Below are 18,979 nucleotides of genomic sequence, written 5' to 3'. Positions count from 1 at the left end.
TGTCGGGCCAGCGTGTCGGACGGTGTCATGCCAGGCCAGCTCTGCCTCGGACGACCGCTTCGGCGCCCTTAGGCGGAGTGGAGGGATCCTCCTCTCTCACCTTGTGTAGTAGGTTTTGTGTTGTGGTGGTACTTTCACCAACCTGCAACATAAATTTGTGGACTAGCCCACTGCTTGCATGTCCTTGGACTAATTCATTCCCGCCAGACAAGTTGTTTTATCCAAATGTAAGTTCTATCCGGATCATAATAACGCAACTCTTGATATTTTCTTTCCTAGTATGAATACTTGAGGTATTTCATTTCTTAAAGAGGTAATAGAGCCATGTCCACCATAATGTTGATTTGACTTTAATTTGGCCTCTTCCAAATCTAACTAATACAGTCTAAGAGTTTTTTTCTAGGGATTGAGAAATTTCATGTCTAAATATAGCTAATACAGTGTAGGAGTTAAAATTCAGAGGTTAGCCAACTCATTGGGTACACGAAAGAAGAGGGGGGAAACATCCCAGTAGCAACATGGCAGGTGACAGAGTAGCACAATATGATTGTGAGATTTATTTTTCTTCATATTAGCCCAAGTTAGCTACTGCATACTCCCTCCATCCGGTGAAGAACAAACAAAGTCCAGTGAACATTTGCGCATAACCAAATAGAAAAGAAATGCAATGAAGGGGAGCTGGAATCCCCAAGTCGTTTTGATCTCCACGCGCTGCATTCAGCAGATTATCGTATTGAACGAAATTCCATGTCAGTGAATTCAGCGAACAAAGCCGCAGCCAAGTACTGAATTCAGGTAACAAGTTGGTAGTGGCAAGGAGATAAAAAACATACAACAGATGTAGCAACCAAGATGATATCGCCAGAACAATGATTCCATTGCATTCATAATCATCGCCATCCACAAACCACGCAGGCAAAACCAACCCATGAAACAACATTCAGACAAGTTTCAGAGTTTCAGAACGCAGATCCGCATGGCTGCTGAAGAAACACATTTGAATCCAGAGGATGTTTCTGCATAACCAAATATGAATGCAGCGACAAATTGTGTCGCTCATTCAGCTAAAACCAAATTAAACGACTACAGCGTACTAAATCACACAAGCATCGAACAAAGACGCAGCAGAGTAGGATGTAACACATCGAGAGATGCAGAAAAGATAGTATAATACCAACGCTGATTCCATTGCATTCATACACATCGCCTTGCGCTAACTACACAGACCAAACCCTCACCAACGATTGAACAACACACTACACACGCACTGGGACAGATGGAGCAGCGGGAGCAGAGACTGGACGGAGCAGGGGGGGCTAGCCGCCGAATCCGTAGAGGGTGCGGCCCTGGCGCTTGAGCGCGTAGACGACGTCCATGGAGGTGACGGTCTTGCGGCGGGCGTGCTCGGTGTAGGTGACGGCGTCCCGGATGACGTTCTCGAGGAAGATCTTGAGCACGCCGCGGGTCTCCTCGTAGATGAGCCCCGAGATGCGCTTCACGCCGCCCCGCCGCGCCAGCCGCCGGATCGCCGGCTTCGTGATGCCCTGGATGTTGTCGCGCAGCACCTTCCGGTGGCGCTTGGCGCCGCCCTTGCCCAGCCCCTTCCCGCCCTTGCCGCGGCCGGACATGGTCGCCGGCTTCCTTCTTGGAGCAGATGGGATCCGATGGATTTGGAGGGGAACGGTGGTGGCTGCGTCTGCTGGAGTGGTGTGGGGAGAAGGGGGATTTAACGAGGGAGGAGGGTCGGCCTGCCGTTGGATCCGTACGCAGTGGACGGTCAAGATCTTGATCCGGGAGAGAGAGATTGCGCGGATCACTGACGTGGCTCAATTTTCGTCCGGTGACTCGGTGAGGCGGGCGGGAGCTCAGAAAATTTGGAGACCTGGTACGTACTCCCTCCATTCGAAATTACTTGTCTCGGATATGGATGTATATCTAAAACTAAAATACATCTAGATACATTCATTTCTGTGATAAATAATTCTAAACAGAGGAAGTACGACATAAGAACTTTTACGTAAGTATGACAGTTGAGATCAAGCCGTTTATATGCAAAAAGAATGACTAAGCTGTAGCATGCCATTGGATTAGGGATCGTAGCAAAATCGTACGGCGCCGTACGTGCAGTAATTTTGGAAAAATTGGACCCTATTTTGCCTTCCCGTTTTATTATTTGAAACATTCAATCCATTCATCATGGGTCCTCTGCTTCTTGCAGCATACTCATTCATCCATCATTATAAAATATTATTTTTGTGAACGGTAGCGAAGATCGTACCGAGCCGGAAAGTTACAATGGGCAACAGGATGAGATGAAGAAGACACACCAAACTGAAAGAAAAGGACATAAGGGCTATAGCGAAAGAGTCGCCACTTGCAATCACCAATCTCATCGACACAACCAATGCAGAGGAGGACTTCGTCTTTCATCTTCATCTGACCAAGCAAGCAGGGGCTTGAGCTTGGCCGTCTAGTCGCCACCCGGCAACACCCTCAAGGAAGAGGAGGAGAGTTGATATAGAACGGGGGGATCCAAGGTGGATCGCGGGCTCTCTTACCCGCCTTCAGATGAGAGCATCCGGCTCTTCCACAAACATGGACGATCAATAAGACCAATGCGCACAGCGGGCAGAAGAGCACCTCCAAGCCGCTAGTCCCCACAATCGGAATTCACTCCAAGACGAAGGCCTCAAGAAGCGCTTGACACATAGTGGCGCCATGGTCTGATCCAGAAACAACCGGATCGAGGGTTTCACCCGAAAGTTCGAGAAGGAACACGCCATTGCCCTCGACGACGGCTTCGGGAAGGTTATGGCGCTCGCGAGCATCACCGTCATCGGGCCGACCAAGATCACGCCAAGCTTACACCGACAGCTAGATTGTTTAGATCCGAGACCGGCTAGCCACCATCCCCTACCACCATCACACCGCACCAGAGACCCTCTTCGTAGTCCCACCTCTGCCACGTCTCCACTATCTCACTCGCCGGACCCAGTGGACGAGACGAAGCAGGGCCAGAGCTAGGCGTAGCCAGCGCCGCACCCCATGGACGAGGGATGCCAGGCGTAGCCACAACTAGAACGCAAGCCCAAGGTCCAGATCCGGCACCCCCACGCCGCCGAGCGGCCACTACCAAGGGCCGCTTAGGGAAGGCCTTGCCACCAGGTAGGGACGCCACCCCCACGAGCAGTAGGACCACCAGACCGCCACACAGTGCTGGATCGCCGCGCACCCCCGCCATCATGAGACCTATGCATGACACCGGCGGACCAACGAGGATGCCCCGCCGCCCCCCTCGAGAACATGCGGCTTTGCATGTGTCCCTCCGGCGGCGGCGAAGCGGTGGAGGGGCAGGGGAAGGCCTGGTGACGCGACTAGGGTTTCCCCCGCGTCACTAGAGAAGGGTGACTAAAGATTTCTATTCATGATATTCATTCATTGTTTGTGACAAGAAGCAGAAAGACAAATTGGATATGGAATTCCGAGCGGTAACTAGCACTGGCGATGGCTGTTGCTGAAAGTTTACATGTGCCTTCATACCAAAAAGATTACTACTAGTAGTAATATTATGGTTATTTCAGATTCGTAAAGTGTTTGTCTCCAGTTTGATGTTGCGTGTTTGGTACCTGCATGAAACCAACTAGATTCGCATGGTACAAAAATCGAGCGTTTGGTAGGCTGATGTGCACCAGAATCTTGGCCCGCATGAAACTTAAAGCACTTTCGAGCTAGGCCTGCTAGGAACGACCGAATCGACTGTTTCTAGAGAGCCAGGCTGAATCAAGCACACATGGTGGGTTTGATTGCACGAGAAAGTGCGAGAGGATGTGAGCGAGTACGCAACCTCTACTTGGTTTGTTTTCTTACCGCCCTTAATTTCCTTATCTAATATCTTTTTCTTGGTCTAATAAAAACTTCATAAATGTATTTTTATTTGAGATAAGCTCTATATGAAAAAGGTGTTCATCGATATTGTGGTTCTATTCAGGCAATCAGTTCGTAATTTCGTCAACCGTAAATGCTTAATTTGATGTTGATGTTTGGAGCTATTTTGGATGAATTTTGAAAGCGTTTGAAAATTCCTTTTACCGGTAGTTTCATCTCGATGTTTCACACAACTTTCATGTTGTACGTTCCCTGTTTCAATGATCATAGATGAATAGATCCACATCTATACCTAGTGGACTGTACAAATGCATATGTGTTATGTGTTTTAATGACACTTATTAATCTCCTTCAGCTAGTACCTTCCAATCTGCACATCAGTGCTTCGATTCGAGATAAGCTCTACTCGAAAAAGATACACATCAACGTCGTGGTTTGATTCGTATAGTCAGTTCGTAGTTTCATTTACCGTAAATGTTCAACTTCATGTTCACATTTGGAGCTATTTTGGATGAATTTTGTCAAACTCGTCGTGCACGATCGACCGTTTGAAATTTGATTTGGTCAGTACCTTCATCTCATTGTTTCAAATGACTTTCGTGTTGTACCTTTTCTGTTACGACAGTCGTAGACTATGTGTATCTCCCTATTGTATTGTACTAAGGTGTTCATCGTCAACCTTGTCGCATGGACGCCATGTCATGCCCAGCGCTGCCGTCGGCGTCATTCCTCTCGACCTCCTCGCCCGTGGCCGTCTACTACACTGACGTGACCATATCACACACATACTACACTCCTTCCCCTCAGTGCCTTCCTCCTCATCCCTCCTCACGGACCCCCCCTGCGACGGCGACGCTAGCAACAAGTTCTTTGTGCCGCCGACGAGGTCGCTCGCCTGCGACTTCGTGTTCGTCACGTCGGATGCAACGCCACGACCACTGAACATCATAGTCGCCAAGGCACTCTAGTGTAATCCTGTGTGTCATGTGTACTTGTCAACTCTTAATCACATCCATTGTATGCAAGCAAACACCGTGTAGCTGCATTTACCCCAGCCAATACAAACCACCAAACGCCCGATAGAAATTGTTGCCCTAATGCAGCCAGCCTACATGCGGTATACCAAACAACATGCACAACATTATTTTTATCATGTATGTGCTCAGCGAGACTCAACTGAATCACAGATGCAAGCAGGCAAAAAAGGTGCAGGTAACCAAATACGCCCATGGTGCATCTGCAAAGCAGTGCTCGTGTACTAATGATGTGTTTGATAGCCTGCATCATCCACAAATAGGCTCATTGGGTGTAAGAAAAATATGTTTGGTAGCATATATGGAGCCCTGACCTGCATGCATGAACCTTAAAGCAGCGGATAGCCCGACTTGCTAGGAACGCCTGAATCGGCCGTTTCCAGCGAGCCGGGCTGAGTGGCTCAAAAGCGGGGCACAACGTACGCGACGGTGCAGGGGAATTTGACACCAAGATGGCAGTAGACGGAAATGGATCTGCACGGGATGGCACGGAATCTAGCATCACCCCCTCACCCCCAGAATGATGAACTATGAGTTCTATGCACTTGTGTTATATATGAAAATGTTGAACTATGATACGTATTGAAGTTCAAGTTTAGTTTGTACTATTCATGAGTTTCTTTGGATATGCTCTCAAACTTTTGTTAATTTTTCAAAATTACTATCGTACATATCATATTTGATTGCAGGAGGAGCATTTTGGTGAACACTAATGTTTGCAAAAAATTCTGATTTTTTGTGGATCTTTGTTTAGCGTCGTAAGCATGGTTGACAATTTTCATGCGAAACAGAGCAGTAAATCAGTAATGTTTCGTCGGTGAAAAAACAATTTTGGGGGTGACATTTTATGATAACATTTGGTGTTCAAAATTGTTTTTTTTTGCACATGCCAAAATGTTTAAACTTTTTGCCTCATTTGGATGTGACTATAAATACATAAAAAATTGTTGAATTTTTTTGTCATTTCAAAAATTATTTCTCATGCGTAGGAGCACGTGCTCCCGAGAGCCAAATTGAATTGCCGATTCAATTGCCTGGTGTTAAAAATTTACAAATTAAGGGGTAGTATGACCACCTCGATTAAAAGGGTCATCACAACCCTAATCCACCATTCAACCCTCAAACCGAACACTTCTATGGATAGCCCCAGCCATAATTCATCCTTCGAACTGAACAAAACATCGGCTAACCTCATGCATCAACCAAACAGAAAAAGGGCTACCCCCAGCCAACTGGCTGGGGATACCCATGACCACCCTATCTTGTCCCTATAAGCAAACACATCCAAAGGTGAGAAGCAGGTCCTGCTGCGAGAGATTGAAGTCGTTGCCTTCGTCGCTTCCGTTGATCTGAGTCACCGCCGCCGACCAGGGCAAGACTGTGGTTGGGTTTGTCCTAGCGCTAGAGGTGAGCAAGGTCCAGGTGATCAGATCATGTTATTGGCACTCCTCTTGTCTCACTCTATTGACACTCTTCTTTTTTTTTCATGCGTGACTTACGGCTACTCTCTAGTGTTTGATCTGTTGCTCTTCTTCTATTAGCCTCTTCTACCTTTGGTTGAGACCCTCTATTGGCTACGTGAATTGGGTCAAAGGATAGGGGTTTTGGTGCCATTGAGTTGTTGTCTCTTCGTCTGTTGTCTTTCAAGGATTGTTCGCATCTGGTCTGAGTTAGCTAAGGTGATGCTCTATTCACCACATGCATCGTTGGCGGCTCTTTTGCTGCTTTCGGCAAAACACGACTTCATAATCTCATTTCTCGTTTTTCTTGGTTCTTGCCTTTTTTGGTAGCGTTTGTTATTGTCAATCTCTGCTCTTCGCGCTGGCAACAAGAGCCCGACTTGCCAGTGACATATTGGGTATGCGGCGTCCGATGGCTATCCCGATGATCATGTAGTACGCGATTGCAATATATGTTTTGTGTGACTTAACACGTATCCCATCCTTTGGCGATGGATTGGCCGCATGTGCTTGATTGGCTTTCTTGTAAAAACATTCTTTCCTGTGGGTTGTATCTGTAAATGGAGCCGTGTGCCTACCCAATGTGGTTTAACGCGGAGTTGGTTGCAAAACAGAAATTCCCAAGGGACCAAACCGCCCTCACAGTTTGCAAATAAATAGCCCTCGTCCCCCCTTTTCCCATCCCGCACCCTCCGCACGTTTCCTCTCCACACCCTCGCGAGTCCGCGGAATTGCCACGCGAGTCCTCCAAGTTTCTCCCGCCGCGACGCGATGGAACCGTCCGGTTCAGGAGCAGCAGAACCGGCCGAGGACGACCACCACCAAGAACCGGCCCATGGGGGCTCCAACTCCAACTCCAGCGCCTCCTCCAATGGGGATGGGGCCCCGAGCGCCGCCGCGCCGCCACCTCCCGCCGCGACGCCCCTCGACCAGGCCGGAGGCTCCTCCGCCCCCTCCCTCGACTACGACTCCTTCGGACCGTGGCTGACGTGGAGCGACCACCCCGTGGTGTCGCCGGCGAGGGAGGACCCCGACGCGGCGGCGGCGGGGCCGTCCGGCTCCGGGCTGGCGTTCGACCAGCGGCTGGCGATCGAGCAGGCGGCCGCCGACGTGGCGAACGCGCTGTGGACACGGCAGGTGGTGACCATTGCGATGCTGCGACGTGCTCGTGGCGTTTCTTTGGATTCTCCTGCGATGTTCAACTCGTGGCGCGCGGAAGAGGCGCTCCAGCGGAAGGAACAGGTATGGCATGAATCTGGCACTTCTTTCTGTTCGGGGTGTGGAATTGGAACTGTGATCTCTAAGCCTGCTGAAATCTTGGGGATGATTTAGTTTAGAGCAGTAGAAATGGAATCTTGGGGACAGTTTGGGGATTAGGTATTTTCTGATTGTTACACGAGTTCCTCTTGCGGCCGGCGCGTTATGAGATTTAGAGAAAGGCGAGGCGAAACTGCTCAAGATTTAGGTTCCCAGGCTTGCTACTTAATTTTCTTGTTCTTGTTCAGTGCTAATTGATTCTTCTATTTGGTTTGATAGCATGTTTTGCACTTTTGCTGCAACTGAAAAATGTGGAGATCATGTCTTGGCAGTGGTTGCTGACTGTCATATTTTGGCAATAAATCTTGATGCCAAAATGTATCAGTTTCCAGTGTAGATGAATAGCGTTATAGGGGAAGTTAACCTCAAGGTTTGCTTGGGATTACTTAACTTGATCTTGACGTACATTATCTGAATCTTGGTTAGAGCGTCATGTGGCATCCTTAGAATATAGGGGGAATCTTGGGCATATGTTGGCAGCAGTACACAGGTCCTTGTCCCTCGTGGGTCTTTCCACAATCTGTCATCTTATTCTGAAGCAAACGGCTATCATCTTGTTGAAACTGTTATCTATAAAATGTGGGGAAATCATGAGGTCATGTCCTGATTACTGCAATATTTTGGTAACAGAGCCTGAAGTCGAATGTATGAGCTTCCTTTGTAAACGGATGCTGTTATCAGAAACTTTAATCTAGACATTAGTTCAAGACTGCGTAAATGAATATAATAATTCCTGTAAATCAGTTGCCATTTACATGCAAAATCGGCAACCACTTTAGGATTTAGTCGACAAGTTTTGCCATTTAGGCGATTGGTGCCTGGAACTGATTCAGAAGCCTCAGAATAATTTCATGTAAATAGTTGCCAAAAATAAAGAAGCTTTGCACACACGTTTTGTGGTCTTGTTATATATCATTGTTTTATTTTTCTTTTGACCGGGAAAAGGAAAAAAATGATTGGTTGTTTGTTAATTACATTCACTTTTCATTCCCTTATTTCTTGTTTTGAAATACCCGATCTTCTTGTTGATTCTGTATAATTGTAAGACCGGCAGGATGTATGGTCTTTAACTTCGTTTTCTTCATTTCCTTTCAAATAGATTCGTAGAAAAGAAAGGGCAATATGTTCGGAACATGTGAAGCACCAGGTTTGTCTACATTTTGTCTAATGTAATGTTCAAAATGGAAGTGTAAAAAATCAGGATCAAAGCCCTATATCACAAGATACTGTGATGAGTGGTTCATGTACAATCAACTGTTCAGAAGGATTATGTTCTCTTTTATAAATGTTAAATTGTATGTTGACTCTTGGTTGTGATAGTCTGATGGGACCTGAATCGTACTTGTACTGTTGTTGAGTTTACCATGTGTTAATAGATATCTTCTTGTTTTGTTACCGAACAACAACCGATCAGTATCGGTGATGGGATTATATACTAGCTTTTTTCAAACATTTCCAGAGAACATGGAAACCTGAATATTTGAATGAAAACAAAATTTCCATCACATTTTTAGATATGTTGTTTCCATGTTCAACTCAGCGTAATTTGAATTCTCATATTTGTGTGTTCGTTGCAGACACATCCCATCACTGAAGTCAGAAGGCATCATAAGCTTGCTTCTGACGAGGCGAACCATCTTGATGCCTATTCGGAATGTAGATCGGTGATTGGAGATGGGGAGTGTTTCTACAGGAGTTTCATATTTTCGTACCTTGTAAGTTTCCCCTCTTTTCCTTATCATAGGATGTAGGTTTAGTTATTTAACTTTCTCTGTTTTCGCGAATGTACAACAGGAGCAAGTTATTGATAGGCAGGACACACATGAGGAACACCGTCTCCTTCAGGCTGTTGATATGGTGAATCTGCACTTTGCAGCTCTTCGATGGAACGAGTCTGAGTTTCGATGGAACGAGCCTGAGTTTTCCAGGAGCAGCAGAGTAAGTTCTCGCCTTGTCCATAACTGTTATTTCTTGGATAAACATGCTTGCAAGGGATGATGATTCTATTCAGGTTACTGTACACTTCAAGCAGCATCACTGCATCTGGCATCTCACTATCTTTGTCACTTGCAGGAGATGCACAATTGCTTTACAGTAGTTGGATGCCGTCACAGTTTTACACACTGTTGGCAATAACTGAATTGAAGTTTATTGTAAAGTTAACAGCCCGATGGTACCAACGGGCTTAAGAAAATTTACTTGCAAAGGAACACCGGCAATATAATGAGGAAATAACATAATTTTATGCTTGTTTGAGCACTGTAACAGTGCGCACCTACTGATTGTTGTTGTATAGGCATCACACTGTTCTGTTACTATGCTATAGTATATGCTTAATGACTGAAGCTTCTCAGGCGAGTTGTCTTAGCTGTGTTCTTTTATATCTTGCTATTGATCAGTGTCTGTATGTATCATTGTAACCTATGATATGTGATTATCAACTGTGAATTATTGCGTCGCTGGTTCTTTCAGGCATTTAAGAATCTGATGGAGAAAGTAATGAGATGGAAGAGTCATGGCAGGTGGAAGGGCATGGAATCAACTAGCAGGTTTTTGACTCGCTTGGTTTTCTGCAATTCCATCATTAGTATTGTGGCCGAATGCATTCCATCTCACTGACATAATATGTGCCATTTTTAGCTACCGTAAAGAGGAACTTCTTGAGTTCTTCAGCGAGTACGATACGACGCAAGACAGTGAGAAAAACACCCTTGAAGTCATATTTCCTTTTCTTCTCATGTAATTCATGTTTCTGACTCATTTTCTTGGATAGTTTTTATTTTCCTCAGATTAGTAGTAGCTGTCGAGATATGCTGGCACGACGAGGTGTATGAACCGCTTATACCAGGGCTCAGTGGAAATTACAATCTTAAAGATGTGAGTGATGCATATCCTCCCGTACATTACCTCATGCTGATTCCCAATGCATCCATTCTTGGATACATGACACTCAACTTACCTAACCTCCTGTTGTTGTTGTACGAACAGTGGTGCTTTCAGCGCGTCACTCCAGCTCGTCGGTTCACGGATCATGTTATGATGGTGGCCTTGGCCAGAGCGCTTGAGATACCCCTCAGAGTGGAGCGAGTCCGAGGAGGATATGATCCAGATATCTACACTGTCCCCGGAGTTCCCCGTCCGAGAGTGACCCTGCTGTACTCGGCAAACCATTACGAAATCATCTACCCACGTGTTCCTCCAGCTGAGAGTTCAAGTCATCAGGCTTCCCAGATAGAACATGCTGCTGATGAGGGTTCAAGCCAACAGACTTCCCAGAGAGAACATCCTGGCGATGAGAGTTCAAGTGAATAGATTCCGCTGGATCAAAGTTGAGTTGGGCTGCTGCCTATGGAGGAGGGTGTTGCTGAGTTTAGTGGTAGAGTAGATGCACCGACGAAGTTGGGGTAGGCATAGCATATACACTTGTGCATTCTTCTTCTGTTGGCTAGTATACAGTGAATCTTGTGTGATCACATTGAACTTGTTGCTAATTGTTGGGTGCTGCATACCTATGAATGAATTCACTTTCTTTCTTCTGTTGGCACATACTCTGCTGGTGCCACGGGGATGGATTGACATTCTTTCTTGTGTTGGCAAAGATACATACTGCTGGTGCCATTGGATTGATCAGTTTGGCATATACATAAGGTAGTCGTTTGATTAGTTTGTATGATTGGTTCATATGTGCTCGACTTCTGTTTCTGATTCTGTATCTCTGCTGGCTACGCTGCCTTGCCTGTGTTCATAAGGTAGTCGTTTGATTAGTTTGTATGATTGGTTCATATGCTCCTGAACATGTGTACGTACATGTGCAGGCTAGTTGGCCGCACGGGACGCGTCCTCCTGCATGAAGCAGCTCGATGCAGCCGACTTGGATGGAGCCATGGAGGCGGGGGCGGTGGAACGGAACAGTCGATGAAGAGGCCCGCGTTGGAGTACAGGCGCCTGGGATATAAAATACGAACGACACCAAGCCACCAAACTGATTTTAGATCGAAAAACAAAAAAAGAGTGCCGATCAAACAACCGGCGAGAGAGAGAAAACCGGATCAATGAATCAGAAAAACGATTTTCTAGAGCACCCGATCAAAGCGATCGACGTACGAATCCTAGCTACAAGTTGCGCGGCCCCCGGTGGAGATCGACCTCCCAAAGACGGTGCGACGTGGAACCTGTGGTGAAGCTAGTTCTAAGAACTTGCGATTGATACCATGTAAGAGGATTATTGAGGAGATAATTGACGTAACACGGTGCATGTCGTATCGAGCCTTTCGGGCGATGAGATGTGAGATGGATTACAGATTGTATTCTACCAAATGCATAGATATGCCTGTATACTCACTCAGTCGTTCTCGTCCCCAGTGTCTGATTCGTGGGTGTTGCTATCGGCCTCCTGGCGCTCTTCGTGCCAGCACTCGCAGAAGAACGATTCTCCTCCGCCCGGTCACTTGTCGACGAGCGGTTACCGCTGCTGGAACTCCCATTAGACGACGTGTAGCTCGACCTGTGCCCTCTGCACGGCGGTGCGTACATCGCCACCGGCATCTCCGGCGGCAGGTCCGGAGCTGGCGCCTCGAAGTGGAGCGCGCTCATGGCTTGTCGGATGGACGGCCGGAAGCCGTAGTCGGGGTGCACGCACCATAGTCCCACGACCAGCACACGCTCCATCTCCTGTGCATCGAAGTTGCCGTCAAGCCGCGTGTCCGCTGCGTCAAGGAGCGTGCCTCCCACGTACAACTTCTGGATCCATTGCACGAGCACGACTTTGTTCTCATCCTCCTGGAGCGGGGCGATGGGTCGCCGCCCGCAGGCGACCTCGAGGAGGACAATCCCAAAGCTGTAGACGTCGGTCTCCGCGCCGGCCCTGCTAGTCACCGCGCACTCTGGGTCCATGTAACCCTTGGTACCAGCCAGCATCGTCGTGTACCCGCCACGGCTGTGGTCGACAAGGCGTGCGAGCCCGAAGTCCCCCAGCTTGGGGTTGAACGAGGCATCGAGCATGATATTGCTTGGCTTGATATCTCTGTGCACCACGCACTGCTCCCACTCCTGGTGCAGGTAGAGCAGCGCAGAACCCGTCCCAAGAATGATCTTGTACCTGGTTGGCCATGTCAGTATGTTGGTGGAACTGTAGAGATGCTCATCGAGGCTTCCGTTTGTCATGAGCTCATAGACGAGCAGGAGCTCGTCAGCTTTATGGCACCATCCGACGAGCAGGACTAAGTTGCGATGCCGCAACCGGCCGATGATGGTAACCTCGGCGACGTACTCCCTCCTCCCCTGGCTTGACGTCTTGGAGATCCTCTTGATGGCCACATGAAGCCCCTGCTCCTGTAGGTACCCTCGGTACACTGCCCCAAACCCGCCCTCGCCGAGCTTCTCCTCGTCGGAGAATCCCCGGGTTGCCCGGGACAACTCATCGTAACTGAATCTCCGAGGCCCCGCCCCCTTCTCAAATACGTCATCCATGTCTTGGTCGAGCGGGACATCTGAATCTTCAGGTGCGTCTTGAGCGTGCATGCCCTTTCTTTTCAGATATTGTAGGTAACCGAGCGATGCCGCTACAGCGACGAATATGAAGATGCCAGTTGATACCAGCCCGGCTACTAGACCGGTTTCTTTCCTCTTCGAGGTTATTATCTCATCTGTCAATAAACATACCGGGATAATAAATTTTATGTGTGAATAACATTCAGAACTTCCAAATTCGTTATAAAAAAAATCCAAAATTAATTTTAGAATACTAGAATAGAGAACTCTGATGCCTCTGCATGGAGGAATCAACAACTTGCAACGATGCAACCACAACAAACTAGAAAGAAATGGTGGTTGATGGATGGTTAAGATCTTTGGCACTTGTTTCTCTGTGTTGTAATGACCTTATTAGCCTAATGTTCTGTTTGTAATAGTGAAGTTGAAAAATGCTTATATGTTTTTTTTTGTGATCAGAGGATTAGACACGTCCGTGGTTTTCTTGCGTACGGCTCCTCTGCCGTACTGCCCCCTGCCGTTGGCTCACTGACACGTGGGGCCGGGCCCACGTGTCAGTGGGCTGACGGCACGTCAGAGGAGCTGCGTCCGGTTTTCTTATAGTTGTCTTTTTTATGGTTTGTAAATTATGGCGGGTTCTTTAATGAAAATCTGTGAGGGGGCTCGTTGTTTTCTAGAAAACTGCATAGAAGCGTGAAGATAGGCAACAATTAATCGAGTGAAAATTATTGGGTCCCGCGGTCCCCCTCCACTCATGTCACTCCATTCATTTGTCCATGCTTCAATGTGTCTGTCCGCCTGCAACCACTCATTCACAAAAGATTTTTCATAGGTTTAGACTTATTTCTTTTGCGACATGGTTTAGACTTATTATTATGTGGGACATTGTAGCTTTTTATTATAGAAAAACACAATACAGACGTAGACACTCAGAAGCACACACATATCTATTCCTACAGAGCACACACATATCTATGAACGCATGGATGCACACTCTATTACTATGAGCACATCTGATAGATTGACCCAATGGGTCATGACTTACTTTGGAATTGGTACACATAGGGATGAATTCGTATGGAAATTAGCGTTTTTGGTTGGAAATGGGAGGAGGTGCGCCCACAATGAAAATTGATGTGTGTGGACGGAAAAATCTAGAGTTAATATCATTTTTAGTACATAAACTTGTCCCAGTGAGAACATATTCATACAGGAACTAAAAAACCTCATAAAAGTGGTCCTTAAACTTGTCTAACAGAACATTTTCATACAATTCCGTCAATTCTATCTGTGCACGGTCTCCTGCTGTTATAACAGCGCGTCAGGTTGGAACCGGGCCCTCTTGTCAATGTAATAGAGAATGAATAAACAAAACAATATAACAGATCGCTGTGGGGAATCAAACTAAAAAGACCTCCCGCACATGCAGCTCTGATGCGCCAGCGAGCTAAGGGCCCGTTCGCTTCCTAAGATTTTTTTTTTGAGCATGCTTCCTAAGAATTTTGGAGGAACCGTACATGTGTACGTTCCTTTGGGAAAAATTACTACCAGGCCGTTCGACTCAGAGGAATAGCTTCACGAGTTTCTCTGGAAAGGCTTGCATTCCTTTACGTTGGCAGTAGTTCTGTACAGGTGCAAGACGATTCCAGTACATAAACAATAAAGTTTGTGTGTTGTGTGGGGCCTTGAGCCAAATGAAATATTCTACTGATATCTCTCACTGGATAAGTTTCCATGCATAACCGAACATGCGACCTTCATTTCTTTCCATTGTTTTTATTCCTTTGTTTTGCCACTAGCTGCTAATCACATTCCTCTACTTTTTTGCTTTCCTCTGTTTTACAAGACTCTATTCCGAACAGGCCCTAAATTGAGTTGCAATTCTTATATTAGTTTCTTGACGCAAAGATTTTTCGGTTGTTATCGACAAGGTCAGGCCGACTCTAGTATGGGAGCGGTGACCGCGGCTCGTTCTGGCGGCGACAATGGTCGTTCGATGGTCCATGGACCTTGATGTAAGTTTTTTTTATGTTTGAGGTGTTCTGTATTTCCGGTAAATCTTTATAATAAATCTGATAATTTTCTAAAAAAAACAAATATGGACCATTAAACATATATTTAGCGAGGAATACAACTCTCGGTAAGAAAAAAATTATAAGTGTAAACTGTGCGTCACGGCAAGAGTAGAAATAGTTCAACTCTCTCTAAGGCAACAACTTAATTCGGTTGGGTTGGCCATCACGCTACGGTCTCACAGCTGCTCGAGGTCCTCTGTTCAAATCCATCCCCACCCTTTCTGTCTTATGTTTTGTTTATTCTTTCTCTGTGACACTGACAAGTGGGCCCAATTCCACATTAGTGAACCTGACGCGTGTTACAACAGTAACAGATGGTTGCACCGATAGAATTGACGGAATTGTATGAAAATGTTCTGTTAGGCAAGTTTGAGGACCATTTTTATGGGGTTTTTTAGTTCTTGTATGGATCTGTTCTCATCAGGTTAAGTTTATGTACTAAAAATGGTATTAACTCAAAAATCTAATCCGAAAGCTTAGCATTTTTTAGATAATTTTCACTAAAAAGACCAAATAAGTCCCTGTTTCTTACTATAGTTGACACGCAAAAGAGAAAATACAAGCCCGTTCGGAGATAATTACCCTGATTCAGTATAAAGTTATCAGCATCAAGTATTTTATGAAAGAACAGAGGCTGATTTAGTACAAAATCAGCATCAAGTATTTTCGGTCGGAGGCTTATTTAATACCACTATTTGTATTAAATAAATCAGTCTCAGGTATTTTCGAATGGAGGAACTAGTATGTATGAATACAGGTACGTAGAAGGAAGCCACATACGTACCTGTCAGAGTGGATTCGAACGACCAGGAAAAAATCTGGTGCTGCTCGACGTAGTCCCCGATGGCCGCCGAGAATCCCACCGCTGCGTCCTGCGTCAGGCCGGCGGCCCGGCAGTCGACGTTTGTGCTGACGGTGTAAGAACTCAACTCCGGCATGTCGTCTAACCGCAGGGTCGCCGAGAGCGTGGCCGTGCCGGCGTCGTACCTGACCGACGCCGACATGGCCCCATTGAAGCTCCCGTCCGGCAGCGCCGTGTAGTTCCTGGACCTGATGTCGTTGACGTTGAGGCCGAGGTGGCTGATGGTGTCATTGGGGTCCCACTCGACGTTCCTGAGCGTGTCAAACTCCACGCCGACGGTCGGCGGGAAGTAGGTGTTGGCCGGGTTGCCGCGGTTATTGAACAGCGCCAGGAAGCCGCCGGTGGCGTCCGTCGGCATGCTCGGCGGGTAAGGTCCCACGAAGAAGGCCATGCCATCACCCTGCACTTGGCCGGCGAGATTAATGGTACGGGTAGTACTTAGTAGCTCAGATCAGAAGAAGTCGGACGGACGGAAGAATATTTCAGAGAATTTCTGGTGCTTGCCTGGCTGGTGGTCACGTCGAGAGACTTGATGGCGAAGGTGAAGTTCGTGGTGAAGCTGGCGGCCTTGCCGGTGGCGTCGTCCCAGAGGCGCACGGCCTGCCCGTGGGCGACGCGGCCGGTGCTCCAGCTCCTGGAGAGGTTGGTGAGGTCGATCCGGTCGAGGACAGGGGCGGAGTCGTTCATGTACTTGAGGTCGGCGCCGGTGAGGACGCCGGGGGCGGAGAAGTTGTAGTCGAAGCTAAGCGAGGTGACGACATGCGGAAGGCAGCTGGATACGGCTAGGAGGAGCAAGCTGAGGACGGGACGGCACTTGGGTGTCGCCATGGCCATGAGCGTTGTGTGCACGCAGGAGCTCTTGCTGATGAGGAACGGCGTTTGATGATCGACACGCGAGCAGCTATTCTTATCATATAGGGACAATCTAACTAGAACTAGAACTGTATGATGGAGCCCTAGTACGTAGAGTAGGGGCAGTGAAAGGAAAATATATAGGAAAATGGCAGTGCGGTCTTATCAGAAACGAAAAGTACAGGTCAACGAGGACCGGCGAGACACCCTAGCTATTAATTACTGAGTATTTGATGAATACTCCCTCCATCGCAGTTTGTTAGGCGTATCTCGCATCGCTCTAGGCCCAAGGTGCGGTGTGATTGGCAGGAAATAAGGAGGCGCCGGAGCTGCGTTATTGAAGGAGGTGCGTCTAATAAATCACTAAACCAACGCATGCGGGAGGCCATGCGGAGCAAATAAGAAACCGATTCCCACTTGCACCTCATGTTCACACTTACATGCGCTGCACAAACCAGTGGGAAAGGCGTAACAAGTGTGGACGCGCAACGGGAGTGGATGGGGACCCAACATTCTCTCCCGCAAGAGGCGTTACATCAACGGTGGGAACGACTTCACGTCCATATAATTTGCCTCTGCTTTTCCTCTGTCTCGGTGGTGCTCTAATCGGCGGTGTCGGGGAGCAGGTGGCTTGGTCTTATTGTGGTCTTTAGATCCGGTGACATTTGTGTCTAGTGAGCTCGATCTCGTCTAGATGGTTTTGGCATCGGTTGATGCGGTTGTGTTTGATGTCTTGAAGCAGGATGTGTGGATGGCCGCAAGCGGGGATGTTTCTCTTCTTCGACCGTATTGAATGAAAATGATGATGTTGGGATTTAGTGAAAAGCATAAAACACCCGGCCCTCGATCTCGTTGTTTGCGGTGTTCTAGTTCATCGGCTCGAAAAATATCCTTGTATGTGAAGGCGCTCACTCCGATCTAGGTATGGTGGTTGTTATCTTTTTTCTCTAGCGTTGCCTTCATGGCGCCGGAGGACGATGGTGGGCAAGATTCAACGAGAGACAAGGTTCTTCACTCTTGAAATTATAGTTTTACTAGTTGCGGGATCTTTGATGTAAAAATGTAAGACAATAATGGCTAAAGTATTAAACAGTGCCAAACAGTGATCCTGTAGCTACAGCCAACGAACGATCTTGTCGGCACGCCTTAGGCCACAATCCTGGTAGCCCGGGGCCTGGCTACACCCCTGTATGTATGTCTCATCTGATGACCGCATGTGTATTCTCTATAATATGTTATCTAATGGGAGCTGAGCAACCCCGTGCCCGTCTGCTCCTAACTCATTTCCATGCCATGTTGTGTACATGGTTTAGTGAGTTCATGTAATCCCATGTTGTACCTCTCTCCTTCTATCAATGAAAAGATACGCAACCTAAGTGTATTTATGAAAAAATATATTATCTAATGAAATATGTTTGTCTAATGGAATATATGTGATTACCTTAAAAACGAAATATATATGGTTATATTTTAAAAGAAGTGTGAACGCGCAACAAGAATTCTTCTGGTACCTCACTTGTTGTGTTTGTGCCGCCACATACATCTTACTATTAAGCGCGCTGCCGTGGCCATTTCTGTTCCGAAAGCCTAGGTTACTAAATCGACGATCATTTCCAGGAAACGCATGACCTGAATTCTTGTCATCGTTGATCGTCTTGACTTGCCTTCTACTCCAGTTCACACTGCTCATACATTTGCTTTTCCACGCAAGTTCTATTTCCGTTGTTTATGTCGCTGGGTAGGGATGCACTGCACGCGCAATCAAGGCTGCTTTCCACCGCATGTCAATATTGCAATTTAAGTTCATTGCATATGGTTAAAATTCCTTCTGCAAACAGAGATCAAAACAGTCGCCTTGCGATGATGTATGATAAAAGGGTGCATTGCACATATTACATGCTAATCGTGTGTGATAGGGTTCAAGGATGAAGACATTTGAGGGAAAACAAACATAAACTATCGCAACACCCTTTGTTACGCCGTACGCAACTAACTACTAGCAGC

At 47.0% G+C, this 18,979-nt stretch overlaps 3 protein-coding genes across 4 annotated transcripts; 1 reads left to right on the top strand and 2 right to left on the bottom strand.

The window, feature by feature from the left end:
- Positions 1-1,168: 1,168 nt before the first annotated feature.
- Positions 1,169-1,708, bottom strand: LOC125514133 (histone H4-like). Its single transcript, XM_048679402.2, has one exon. The coding sequence runs from the start codon at positions 1,626-1,628 to the stop codon at positions 1,317-1,319; it is 312 nt and encodes a 103-aa protein (XP_048535359.1). The 5' UTR covers positions 1,629-1,708; the 3' UTR covers positions 1,169-1,316.
- A 5,385-nt stretch (positions 1,709-7,093) lies between these two features.
- Positions 7,094-11,232, top strand: LOC125515910 (uncharacterized). Of its 2 annotated transcripts, XM_048681396.2 has the most exons (8): positions 7,096-7,621; positions 8,796-8,843; positions 9,274-9,411; positions 9,491-9,634; positions 10,169-10,245; positions 10,337-10,392; positions 10,470-10,573; positions 10,685-11,232. In XM_048681396.2, exons 1-8 carry the CDS (start codon positions 7,151-7,153, stop codon positions 11,006-11,008), a joined length of 1,362 nt encoding a protein of 453 aa, XP_048537353.2. In that variant the 5' UTR covers positions 7,096-7,150; the 3' UTR covers positions 11,009-11,232. The 2 variants fall into 2 exon arrangements, with proteins under 2 accessions (XP_048537354.2, XP_048537353.2); XM_048681397.2 differs by lacking the exon at positions 8,796-8,843 and having other exon boundaries at positions 7,094-7,621.
- Positions 11,233-11,449: 217 nt separating this feature from the next.
- LOC125515911 (L-type lectin-domain containing receptor kinase IX.1-like) lies at positions 11,450-17,096 on the bottom strand. The gene is made up of 3 exons (XM_087531143.1): positions 16,628-17,096; positions 16,046-16,523; positions 11,450-13,341 (listed from the first exon to the last, which is right to left on the bottom strand). Exons 1-3 carry the CDS (start codon positions 16,955-16,957, stop codon positions 12,035-12,037), a joined length of 2,115 nt encoding a protein of 704 aa, XP_087387269.1. The 5' UTR covers positions 16,958-17,096; the 3' UTR covers positions 11,450-12,034.
- Between the last annotated feature and the right edge of the window lie 1,883 nt (positions 17,097-18,979).

The sequence above is a fragment of the Triticum urartu genome, chromosome 6A, assembly GCF_056163025.1.
Source record: "Triticum urartu cultivar PI428250 chromosome 6A, HENAU_Tu73, whole genome shotgun sequence".
NCBI lineage: Eukaryota > Viridiplantae > Streptophyta > Magnoliopsida > Poales > Poaceae > Triticum > Triticum urartu.
Note: the sequence above shows the minus strand (reverse complement) of the source record. Positions and strands in the feature narration are given on the sequence as shown.

Bases quoted from the DNA above. Each gene is read 5' to 3' on its own strand.
- LOC125514133 (XM_048679402.2), bottom strand. From the start codon at position 1,628: ATGTCCGGCCGCGGCAAGGGCGGGAAGGGGCTGGGCAAGGGCGGCGCC.
- LOC125515910 (XM_048681396.2), top strand. From the start codon at position 7,151: ATGGAACCGTCCGGTTCAGGAGCAGCAGAACCGGCCGAGGACGACCAC. The intron at 8,844-9,273 runs GTTTGTCTACAT...TGTTCGTTGCAG, and splicing joins CGGAACATGTGAAGCACCAG to ACACATCCCATCACTGAAGT. The intron at 10,246-10,336 runs GTTTTTGACTCG...TGCCATTTTTAG, and splicing joins GGCATGGAATCAACTAGCAG to CTACCGTAAAGAGGAACTTC.
- LOC125515911 (XM_087531143.1), bottom strand. From the start codon at position 16,957: ATGGCCATGGCGACACCCAAGTGCCGTCCCGTCCTCAGCTTGCTCCTC. The intron at 16,524-16,627 runs GCAAGCACCAGA...GGCCAAGTGCAG, and splicing joins TCGACGTGACCACCAGCCAG to GGTGATGGCATGGCCTTCTT. The intron at 13,342-16,045 runs GTACGTATGTGG...GTTTATTGACAG, and splicing joins GTTCGAATCCACTCTGACAG to ATGAGATAATAACCTCGAAG.